The 11,758-nt window shown below is 39.0% G+C and overlaps 1 protein-coding gene across 2 annotated transcripts in view; it reads right to left on the bottom strand.

The window, feature by feature from the left end:
- Positions 1-3,853: 3,853 nt before the first annotated feature.
- Positions 3,854-11,758, bottom strand: part of Ankrd44 (ankyrin repeat domain 44) — a 297,185-nt gene continuing 289,280 nt past the window's right edge. Inside the window, exons 27-28 of one of the 2 annotated variants that reach the window (XM_042688237.1) lie at positions 10,957-11,048; positions 3,854-8,075 (exon numbers count right to left, since the gene is read on the bottom strand). In XM_042688237.1, coding sequence (XP_042544171.1) covers positions 7,828-8,075; positions 10,957-11,048 — 340 coding nt within the window. In that variant the 3' untranslated portion in view covers positions 3,854-7,827. The remainder of the gene's footprint in view (positions 8,076-10,956; positions 11,049-11,758) is intronic. The other variant, XM_042688238.1, reaches the window with a different exon arrangement.

Here is an 11,758-nt window from a genome sequence, read left to right as displayed (position 1 = left end):
TTTTTCCTTTTTTTTTTTTTTTGGTCAATTGTTGGCTTGAACTTGGCCTGGGCACTGTCCCTGAGCTCTTTTGCTCAAGGCTAGTGCTCTACCACTTGAGCTACAGTGCCACTTCTGGTTTTCTAGTGGTTAATTGGAGATAAGACTTCCCTGTCCAGGCTAGCTTTTAACTGTGATCTTCAGATCTCAGCCTCCTGAGTAGCTAGGCCTACAGGCCTAAGCTACCAGCACCCAGGTCAGTTTTCCTTTTGCCGTCTCCCCTCCCCTTCCCTTCTCAATCTACTATCTTTTTGGCTTGTTGTCCATACTCCTCTGATATGTTATGCTCTTACAAAAGTCAGTAATAAATTCTATATTGCAAATTCACTGGTCAGGTTCTGTCCTATTTTATTTGATATGCCATAATTAATTGAAACAAAAAGATACAATAGACACTCTTACCGTGACACCCTTTCCTTCCCTATTCTTTATAGAGGTGGCAACTTTTGGCAGTTAAGATCTGAGCTTTAGTGATTATAGTTCTTAGGAAACTCATCTGTAAGAAATATAAGCCAGGCACAGTGGCTCACATCTATAATCTTAGCAACCATTGAGGAAAATACTGGGTGGATCACGGGCTAACCTGGGGGGAACTTAGCAAGACCCCTGTCTCATCCAATAGCTGGGCATGATGGCACATACCTGTTATCCAGCTATGTGGGAAGTATAAACCGGAAGATGGTGGCTCAGCTCTGTCTGGGCAAAAACACAAGACACCATTCCCAAAATAGCTAAGGCAAAAAGGCCTAGAGTCAAGACTCAGGTGGTAGAGCCCCTGCCTAACAAGTGTATGGTTTTGAGTTCAACCTTCAGTACCATCAAGACAAACAAATAAAAGAATACGAATGATTTCTCAAATTTTCTAGGTACTTTAGTGAATATAAACATATGCAAGCTTTTTGAGCTCTAAGTGTGCTCAAACATCTTTACTTTTGAAAATGGAAAAAAAAAACTTCCAGAATTTCATTACATTGTCACTTAAAGGTAGACACTAGTATCCTAAAGATTGTGTCAACTTGTGCCTAGAGAAGCATGCGAGGTGGCGCAGTGTAGCTAGACCTTGCTATGTGACTGTGGGCCAAATGCCCCCATTTTTGTGAGCCAGGACTTCCCCACCTGAAAAGTAGAGGTAATCCTACTTGCCCAAGCAAGGAATATACATGTGTGCATCCGAATTTGTGTGCTTAATAATACAGGGATTCAATATTTGCATTGAATCCCTGCAGCTTTCCCCCGTTTACTCACCTGCAGGTGATCGATCCAATCGATCCTGGGAAAAGAGTGGGCCACCCGGGCTTCACATTGCCTTCCCGATGCATAGTATAGTGTGTTCATGCACTTCCTTGTGGAAATAAAGAAACATGACCTTGTTTACAGGTAATAAGCTGATGAAGTGCTTCAGAAACAAAAGGACAGTGAGCAGATGAGCAGAGGGGCGGGGAGAACATTGTGAGGGGCATGTGGGACGGCTCGTTACTGGACTGGCACATTTGTTGTTGCTGGGTCTCAGAACAGAAAGTGCAGGTCCCTAGTTACTGTGCCAACCACAAATGCCTATATCTCCTATCACCACCTGGAGTTCTTAAGAACTAGTGAATGGCACAGGTACGGTCATCTGCTGTTTTCTGTTTTACAGCAAATGTACCTTCAGCCTAAACTTTGCTAGATAATTCATGCAGCACTTTTACCCACGATGCTTATGTTAATAGCTTTGTAGCTTCATGTTTTTGTGCCTTGCAAGCTAATTCTGGAACACATTAAGTGTGTTAAATGAGGGATGAGCATATGGGATCTAAACCTACTGAATGGAATGACAGAGAGGGATCTTTTTGGTTGGGTTTGGAAACAAAGGGCCACATCATTGCACAGCAACATAATTACTAAAGTAGAGGCCATTATTCCATTTTCACTTGTTCATGAGGGCACAAGTAAAATTAAAAGGATTTCTGTCTTCCTTAGCTATTACCAGGAAGAAGGTATTCTAGCATGATGCTACCCACTACTAGGATGGTGATAGATCAGTGTGGTAAGCAGTTCCCCAAATGACTCTCAGTTATTCTCACCTCCTGGTATTCATGGCCTTAGGAATAAACTGCGTCTCCTAACTTGCTTCTAATGAATAGAATATGGAGAAAATGGTGGAATGGCACTTCAATGACTCCTCCAAAACTTACTTTTGTCTAGCTCTTTTTCTAGCTTTCCCCCACCCTTGTTGTTTTCTTGCGCTGCTACTGGGGCTTGAACTTGGGGCTTGGGTACTGTTCCTGGGCTTTTTTGATCAAGGCTAGCACTTTACTACTTGAGCCCACAAGTCCAGTTCTAGCTTCTTGCTAGAGGTAAGTGTCTTACAGACTTTCCTCTCTGGACCGGCTTTGAACTGAGATCCTCAGCCTCCTAAGTAGTCACTGGCTTGTGGCTTTTTTATTTTCATTTTTGGGGTCAAGGAGGAATACTGGGATTGAACTTAAAATCTTATGCATATTAGACAAGTATTCTCCTTAAGCCACAGTGCCCAGACTTCTCTCTGGCTTTTCTTAGAATGCTTGCTATCTCAACATAAGTTGTCTCAAGAGAGAAATGCCCATTTGGAAAGGACAGCCAACATTCATTAAAGAAATGACGCACTTATTCCAACAACCCATGAAGAATCCTTTCAGTCTAGCCTTGTGGGCAGACCTAGCAACGCATCAACCCCTGATTACAGCCTGTAATAGACCATGTAGCAGATCCAGATAGACCTTGATGAACTCACAGCACTAGGATGTAGTTAACTATTTGTTGTTTTAAGTCACGAAGGTTAGGAGTCATTTGTTATTCAGCAACAGACAAAACAAAAACACTCTGCCTGCTCTAAGTTGGTAAATACTTGTGATATGATTCATGATGTATAGGTTTTTTGTTTGTTTGTTTTGTTGGTCATGGGACCTGAACTCTGGGCCTGTGCGCTGTCCCTCAGCTCTTCAGCTCAAGGTGAACACTCTACCACTTGAGCCACAGCACCACTTCCAGCTTTTTCTGCTTATGTGGTTCTGAGGAATCGAACGCAGGGCCTCGTGCATGCAAGGCAAGCACTCTACCACTGAGCCACCTTCCCAGCCCCTATGACGTATAGTTTTTAAGACCAAATAGTATTTGGATTTAAATAAAAAACTGAGGCAGAGCTGAGCACCAAACATTCCTGAACATCTCTAACAGAATAGACAAAACATGTGGCAGAGAACACAGAAGAGAAATTGTAGATAGTAACAAAGATGGAGATCAGAATTGCATGGATATCTTTAAGATACATGCAGAGAGGTAGGCTCTGTCATTGCTATGGAGCAGCTAAAGAGTAGCAGTGATGGCGATGGAGACAAACTACTGGTTTCACAATTTTGAAGACCCACTTTGCTTCCTCTTTCCTTACATTTACAAACCATAACCTGTAGCATTTCCCTTTTCCCTTACCTTCAAAGAGACTTAGTGAAAACTCAAATTTAGCTATAGCTACTGTGACAAATTTCATAGTTCTTATATTTGTTAGTACTCTTTTCCCCATCCTAACTTTCCTGCTTGGTTTTTATTATATGTCTTGTTGCCAGCCAGCTGAAATTCTTCATGGAAAATGTCAGAGGCATAAGTAAGTAGACACAACATAGATACTTGAAATTTTCTCTCATATTATGATAGTACAAAGAGAAATAACAATAAAATGGAGTTAGATGCACCTCTATCTTGATTATTTTCAAGATGTAATTTGGTTAAGGGGAGGACAAATATTTAAATTAGCATAATTTGGAAACCACATACATTGGATAAAGAAAACACCAATTGCGACAATATTTGTACCATTTTTATTTGTAAAAATAACCATCTGAATGCATTTCCAAAGTATATTACAGTTAAGTACTTCATTACATTATTAGAGCATTCAGTAGTTGCAAAAGTATTAAACTGTGCTTGAGACGATTCAGACTGGTTCAAAGTCATTCACTGAACTAAAAGCCGTTTTCCTCATTTTTACAGTCATGACATTTCCTGGAGTCATTTAACTCCAATTTACATAAGAAAACATTTCAGACAAAAATCCCATTGAAATAGCAAACAATATTTTATGCTGGTACAAAGATGTTATACAAAATAAAACACTGGCACCAAATTCGTATCATCGTGCTTTGCAAAGATATATTGCACATGCTAAAGCAGAAAGTCTGTAGACGAAACTACCAAACAAAAGATACTTGCATGGAACCCTTAAATCACTGTGTAAGAAACACATAGGATTACATTTTATACACACACTCAGATTGTCACTATCTTAAAACGCTTTTCCCCTATAATACTGACCTATGGTTTACAGTTTTGTAAGAAGAAAGCATTTTAGCACTGCAAAATCAAACATCATTCCTATAGAAAACTTCAGCATTTTCATTTTCAAAGCAGAAAAAAATGGGGAAATAGGAAACAAACACTTTGTACAAAGGAAGGTTGAAATGAAAACTTACTGGTATTATATTGCTCTGATAACACTCAAATGAGAACAATTTCACAGAACAGTTTCAGAATATACAAATATAAAAGGCACTCTAACTTCATGTTACAAGACCAAAATTGTTTTAAAAAGATGAGTTCTTCAAGAAACCAAAGAAAGAGAAAAGCAAATTAAGTTGCTCAACAATACGAAGAATAACTAGTGCAGCAAGCCCACTAGATGTTCTTCTCCTAACTCAATACTAAAATAAGACAAAATACTAAAATAAGCAGCTGTTCACTGCCTAAAGTACCAAAACATACTCTGGTGCCCTTTTAGTAATGATAAATAGAAATCCCCTGAGCTATTTACTGTAGAATCAATCATAGCAGATTTTAGGCAATTTCGAGATAGGAATGTATTTAGCAAAGGTAGGCAGACACTGGCAAATAGATAATAAAACATGATCATCATGGCTATGGATAAAACAAGAGTCTAAACATAACACATTAAGGTAAAGCACTCATCAACTAGGACTTGATTCAAAATGCATTTTCTGATTTTTCCCTTCTCAGAAAGTTAGGTTGCAAACATAATTTTATTTCTAAGTGATTTAATTGAAATACACAGAAATTTTGTTTTAAAGTTATTTCTTTAAAGAAAAAAAAGGTCTTGTTGGAAGAGAGAAACCAAATGAGGGGAGAGATTGACTGAATGACCAGTTCATTGTAAGCATTGTGTTCCTTTGTCCTTCTATTAAAATGAGTGAGGAAGAGTCCAAGTGCAGCTCTGTGGATAAAATGTCTCATGATAGTTCACTGCTTTGCTGAACCATCCTTCTATTCTCAGTCATTCTATAGGAAAAAATGTTAATGCTGCCTTACCATTAATGCAAGCATTTCCTTTCTTGCTTTAAATGCCAACTGAGCAAGATTTCCATTCACTTCTAGAAAATGACAGCTCAGTGTAGCATGTTTCCTCAACACTGAAGTGCCTATATTCAGTGTTTTGATGACAAAGGCATTATTGCTTATTAACAATTTATCTACTTAAAAAATCCATCTTCTCTGAACAAAAAGAATGGAAGATGGAAGAAAACATAACACCAAGAGTTTAAAAAATAATGGTGGTGGTGGTGGAGGAAATTTTTATAAAATTATAATTCTATTTTCCTTATAAGACCTTTGAATATGTTCTCATGTTGAAGTTGAACATACACGATGAGTTTTAATTGCACCTAGGCCATTAAAAGAATATGATTAAAGTCTTTTGCAGCTGATGGAAAAAATAATACATTATCCATATGTATACAGATGTGATGGACAGTTTTAAAAAAAATGATCTCACACAGACACTATAAAATAGAAATGTGCAGGGTGAAGATGTAAGCTATTATAAAATGTTGAAAAGGCCTGCCTTTGTGCAACATCTTTCTTCCCTGTCTCTTCCTCAATTGGAAAATATCATTTGGGCTGGTGATTTTTAACCCTCTCTTGGCACAGTGTCCTAGCTGACATCATTTCCCATTTCTTTTTAAGATTTTCAGTGTATTTAGGGTAATTTGTTTTTTATTTTCCTTTGGGCCACCTTGATGTACATGATACACCTCACATTTCAGTTTTCATCTTGCATAAGAAGGGCAATATCTTATAAGCTGGGGCTGAGCAATGAATGAACCTGAGGGCTGGCCGGAAACATTAGTAGTGGAAATGCTGGATTAGTCCCCAGTGCTGTTGTCTAACCAAGGGTCAAGGGTAATTTTCCACTTTTTTTTTATATTCCAAATAAGTACACAGCAATTAAAACAGAGAAGTAACAGTAAATGTTTCCTTGGCATTTGTTTCATTTCAAATAAATATAAACACATTCACCTCAGAAGTATACAGACATTTTCTCTAGTTTGGCAAGAAAATAAACTGTGGTCAACACATCATCAATTACAAATGTTAAACCATCAACTAGAAATCTGTGTCATAAGAAATATAAAATACAATAAAGACTGGTACACAAAAAGATTACATTTTTTTTTTAAAACTCCATAGAAAAGCTACTACAGTTCTCACTCGCATTTTGAAAGAAAAAAATTTAAATCTTCCATTTGAGTCTGAAGTATTGGTCCTCATGGATAGCTGGTTGAGGGACTACGTACATATTTATATACACACCAACGTGTGTCTGTGCATAATTTTTAAAGTCTCATTCTTCTTTTTGTACAGCTGTTCCAAGTGTAGAACGGGGTCCATTCAACCTAGAAGCTTTGGCAGAGGGAGTAGACACAGTAGTCACTATGTTGATTTCATCATCAAGCAACTGGCAATTGGATTTCATTTCCATATCTCCCATTTCTACTTCCTGCATCCACTTCCTTGGTTCCCGTTGATAATCACCCTTTCACTCACTTGACAAGGACTTGACTCCTTGACTGAGAAGCTCACTTAATATTTTACTAATTCATTGACAATGCTGACGATTCTGATGTCTTCAAAAAAGTTTTTTGATTTAAAGAACAAATTATCTGAGGGCTGTTTCACATGAAATTGGCATGTTGTCTCAATGCTTTGGTGCAAAATAATTTCATGCCTGGAATGTTAGTGGCTAGATTTGGGTTCAATCACCTGGGTGAAAAATTTGTCCCAGGCTTATTAATGGGAAGCACTGGTGCCATATTTGTTTTAACTAAAATAAAGCACATTCAGTTTTTCCATTCATTAGGCCATCTGAACAAACATCCTCAGAAGGAAATTGAGGACATTTAAGTTCTTACTACAGAGAGGACAGAAATAGTTTGGATTCCCTTTTTTTAAAAAAGAAAACAAAAGAAAAGAAATATTATTATAGGCATTTTTAGCTCTGAAGATGAACACCTTTACCTCTGGCTTCTAGTAAGGGAGTAAACATTAAAGGAGAAGCGGTTTCCTGTCCATCCCAGCCCTCCCCTCCCAGGGGACATGAATGTCACATTGATGGCCTTCTAAGAACTAAACTGCTAAGTATGTAGGGGGATGGGGAGGGGTCTCTATAGTGAACAGTTGCCGGTCTGTTGTATTACCCCCAGAGAAAAATAACATAATACTTTGAAATTCTTTGCTTAGAATGAGAGGTAGTCTTTCAGAGAAGTACCTTAGATTTAAGGAAAACGAGAAACAAAACAAAATCAGGACACATTCGTGTGAGCATTTCACACTACAGCCAGCCTAGCTCGCCTCCCTTCGGTTGATGCTTTCTCTATTGGCTGTGGTCTCCAAATACTGGGGACACAGCATAAACTTGGAGTTCAAGCTTCTTTCTTTCCCTTCCTCCAGCATAGATGATCAAGAAAAAGCTTCTACAGTCCAAAGTCAGAATGTTTCAGAATCAGAATCATTTTCATTGTACCCGTCCTCGGAGCCTACGTTGTTACTGCACAGGCTAACCATGCTACCTAGGTTGGAGAGGGTCGTCCTGCTCAAATTGTCTTTTTTAAAACAAACGAAGTTGACAGCCGTCATTGTACTGGGAGGAGAAAAAGGCATCATGGTAGCCAAAATGAGAGCCAGGCAGTCAGCCACGTCTTTGCTAGGAGCACAAGCGAGGGCCGGGGTATGACCTGGGCATAAATGCAGACAAAGCAGTGGTTAGTCCTAGGGGTCCAGAGCGCCACGAGCATTCCACAGTACATCTCCTACAACCTCGGAGTGGAGATGTATGTTGAGTTAGAATTCATGCCAGGTGCAAGGAGTTACTTCTCACAAGTCATGCTAGGGGGTGAGGCTGGAAGGGTTCCTCTAATGGATAGAAACATGAGGTGGTAGGGGTGGGACACAATTCCACAAAAACTAGTGACACGACAACCAGGAAGACATTTCCAGCAGAGAGCACGCACACACCATGAGCTCCAGGCCTGGCCTGAGGAGGACTCTCATTCTGAGAACAATGACTTAACACGGCAGGTAACTGCGTGTCAGGTTAGTGAAAATACTGGAAATTAGAGGACTGTCAAGACGACTGATGTGGTCTTGCCACTTCAGTGGAACTGTAGATCAATTAACTGGTTTTAGAAAACTGGAATGATTTGAAGAGATTAGACATTGGAGAGTGTTCGTTTGTGATTAGCCCTACTGTGGGATAAGGTAAAATGGACTGGAGTACAGAGTAATCATGTATGGAGATGTAACAACAATCATTGATAGAAGCCATCAAAGACTTATTACCACTTAAAAAACTTTAACAGAATTTACAAAAAAAAAAAAAAAATTCACTACCTCACTAACCAAAGGCCCAAATTTGAGCTGTAACAGCGGCAGCAAATGACTGTGCTGGCCATAATAAGAACGGTGTCATTCTCTATCAGCTAAACTTTGAGTCTACTCCAGATGAGAAAGCTGCCTGACCATATCACATGGGTGCTTTGGAGAGGTTAATTCTATGATTGCATTGCTACCCTTGTCCAACCTCTGTCCTGTTGGCCCACTCTGTAGGCTAAATTTCCCCCTACACTAGTATAGTCTCTCAGCCAGCCATTCAGAGGAACTGGCTTCATACAACTTCCTCACTCAACCTTTAAGAAATCATGCCTCTCTCTAAGGTGGGAACACAAACAAGAATGGACACATACGTTAACATCTCATTCCAGGAAGGATCATGGTGTAGAAGGGAATTATTATTTTAATGCTGCACAAAATTGCTCCCAAATGTCCTACGTCCTGAGGAAGCAAGGAAGCAGCTAAGCTCCTAGAAAGGCAGCACTCCTAGAGAGGCAGTCTATCGACCCAAGGCTCTTGATCCTAAAGGCTAACTAAACCTCAGGGGCAGCAGATTTATTTACATTAGAAAAAGGCAAAACTCATTTATTCTGGTCTTCTTGGTCATTTTGGAGGAAAATTGTGGGCTGAAGCATATATAAGTGATCAGAGGGTAAGGAAAAGGGGAGGGAGAACCAAGGGATGGAGTCACAAAACTTTGGTGCTTCCTAGATGAGTAGGGTTGGGAATAGAGCAGGGTACATGCTAGGATAAATAGGATGGCAAACCCAAAACTAATATGTCAGCTAATATGTCAGCATGGCTGCTTACTTCTGAGAAATAGGCATGGGCTGCTAAATCCAATACCTGTAATAAGCAGTTAATTGAGTTACATTAATACATTAGAATACTTTAATTAGACCATGATAATGCCACATTTAAAAATTACATAATTTATAAGTATCCAAAAGTTCCTCTTTGGCTCTCAAGGGTAAGAGGCATGGAGCTTAGAATGGGTGTTCAGTTTTATTCTAGTACTCGTTAGTTTCCAAAATTTTATAGGACAGAGTAGAAAGCTTCTGACAAGAATTATCTAATTTAGAGGGGCTGGGAAGGTGGCTCATTGGTAGAGCGCTTGCCTTGCATGCATGAGTCCCTGGGTTCAATTCCTCAGCACCACATAAGCAAAAAGAAAAAATAATTATCTAATTTAGAAAAGAAATGTTATATAGATCAGAAGAAGCTTACAAGTCTAGACCTAATTAAAATTTATTACTTCCTGGGCTCTGATGGCTCATGCCTGTAATCCTAGCAATTCAGGAGGCTGAGATCTAAGGATCATAGTTCAAAGTCACTCTAGGCAGGAAAGAATATGAGACTCTTTTCTCCAATTAACCAGCAAAAAGCCAGAAGTGAAGCTGTGGCTCAAATGATAACAAGGATGCTTGAGGGAAAATGACGTGGTTTGAGTTCAAGCCCCAGCTCTGGCATGAAATTGTTTTGTTTTTTTTTTACTTTTGTTCTCCTAATTTCCAGATTAGGAAAATGAGTTCTGATGTTCACTTTAAAAATATAAAAGGTGCTAGGTACTGGGGGCTCATGCCTGTATTCCTGGCTACTCAGGAGGCTATAATTTGAGGATGGCTGTTCAAAGCCAGCCTGTGTAGGAAAGTCTTTGAGATTCTAATTATCCAGCAAAAAGATGAAAGTGGAGCTGTGGTTCAAGTGGTAGAGTACTAGCTTTGAGCAAAAAGGCTCAGGGACAATGCTCATACCCTGAGTTCAAGTGCCAGAAATGGCACACACATAAACAAACAAACAAATAAATAGAGTTTGATCTCAGAATGAATTGAAATAGTCAAAGAACTAGAGTTTTTTTTAGCCTGTTAGCATGCACTAATGACATATGTAATCTCTAACTCTTTAGCATTTGCAGTTAGAACCCTAAATGCCAAGTTGAAAGGTTTTGACTTTGCCTTAAACATGTTAACTACAGAGCTGAGGAGTTAGAGGTCAGTTGCTGATGTTACATGCAAAATGGATAGCACTGGTGGGCTACAGGTAGACAATGTGTTTTACAGAAATCAGACAGGACATGTTTTCCTTTGTTGAATTCTTATACACATGATACCTCCAAGGGGGAGAATTTTTCCTTCCTTTTTAAGCGCCTACCCTTCTCTCATTCCCCTGGCTTCAACTAGCATATGAGAAGTAGCTGCAGCAATTTTTAATTTCTTTTCCACTTACCATTTTCATCTATAGCAAGAACACAGGCTCCTTTGGCCAACAGCTCCTCAACTACGACCTTCAAGCCATTGCGCGCAGCAACATGAAGGGGTCTAGGAAAGAAAAAGGACACCAAACATCAGTTATGCCATATATTTATGTAAGTGTTGTGTTTGGACCTGGAATGTTCCCAAAGGTCCACATGTTAAAGGATTGGTCCCAAACTTGGAGCTAATGAAAGATAGCAGCATCTTTATAAGGGGCGATTTTAGGTTATTAATAGTGTGACCTTGATGGAATTGTGGGCCTCCATCTTTTTCTTTTCTCTGTCCTGGTCATGGAGAACAGCTGTGCACTGGCATATGCTCTCCACCTTGACTGGCCAACCATTATGAACTGAAACCTCTAACTGTAAGCAAAGCAAATCTTTTCTCTTCCTAAGTTGATTATGCCAGGCATTCAATATAGTAATAGAAAGCTATATAAGTATAACATTTTGGTCAGATGATATCACCAAAAGAAAAAAGTTCTTAACAGTCTGCAAATTATGCATATCTTTTACTTTTTAATAGGCTATATGTTAAATGGGTGATACTGATCAAGATGCATTAGAAGTTAATTTGTTGAATTGAAACCTCTTTGTACAACAATTTAAAGATGGTGGTGATAATAATAATAGTATAAAGATATGGGTACAGCTGATCTTTTCCAGGTATTAACAACCCAACTACTCTTACATATTCAGCCCAGATTTCTGGGTCAGTGTTGCAAACAATCTAAAATAAGCTCAAAGAAACCCATATGAATCTAAGCTTTGGTGTGT

The sequence above is a fragment of the Dipodomys spectabilis genome, unplaced genomic scaffold (assembly GCF_019054845.1).
Source record: "Dipodomys spectabilis isolate Male_0828 unplaced genomic scaffold, ASM1905484v1 ptg000115l, whole genome shotgun sequence".
NCBI lineage: Eukaryota > Metazoa > Chordata > Mammalia > Rodentia > Heteromyidae > Dipodomys > Dipodomys spectabilis.
This window is presented reverse-complemented; position numbering and strand designations above follow the sequence as displayed.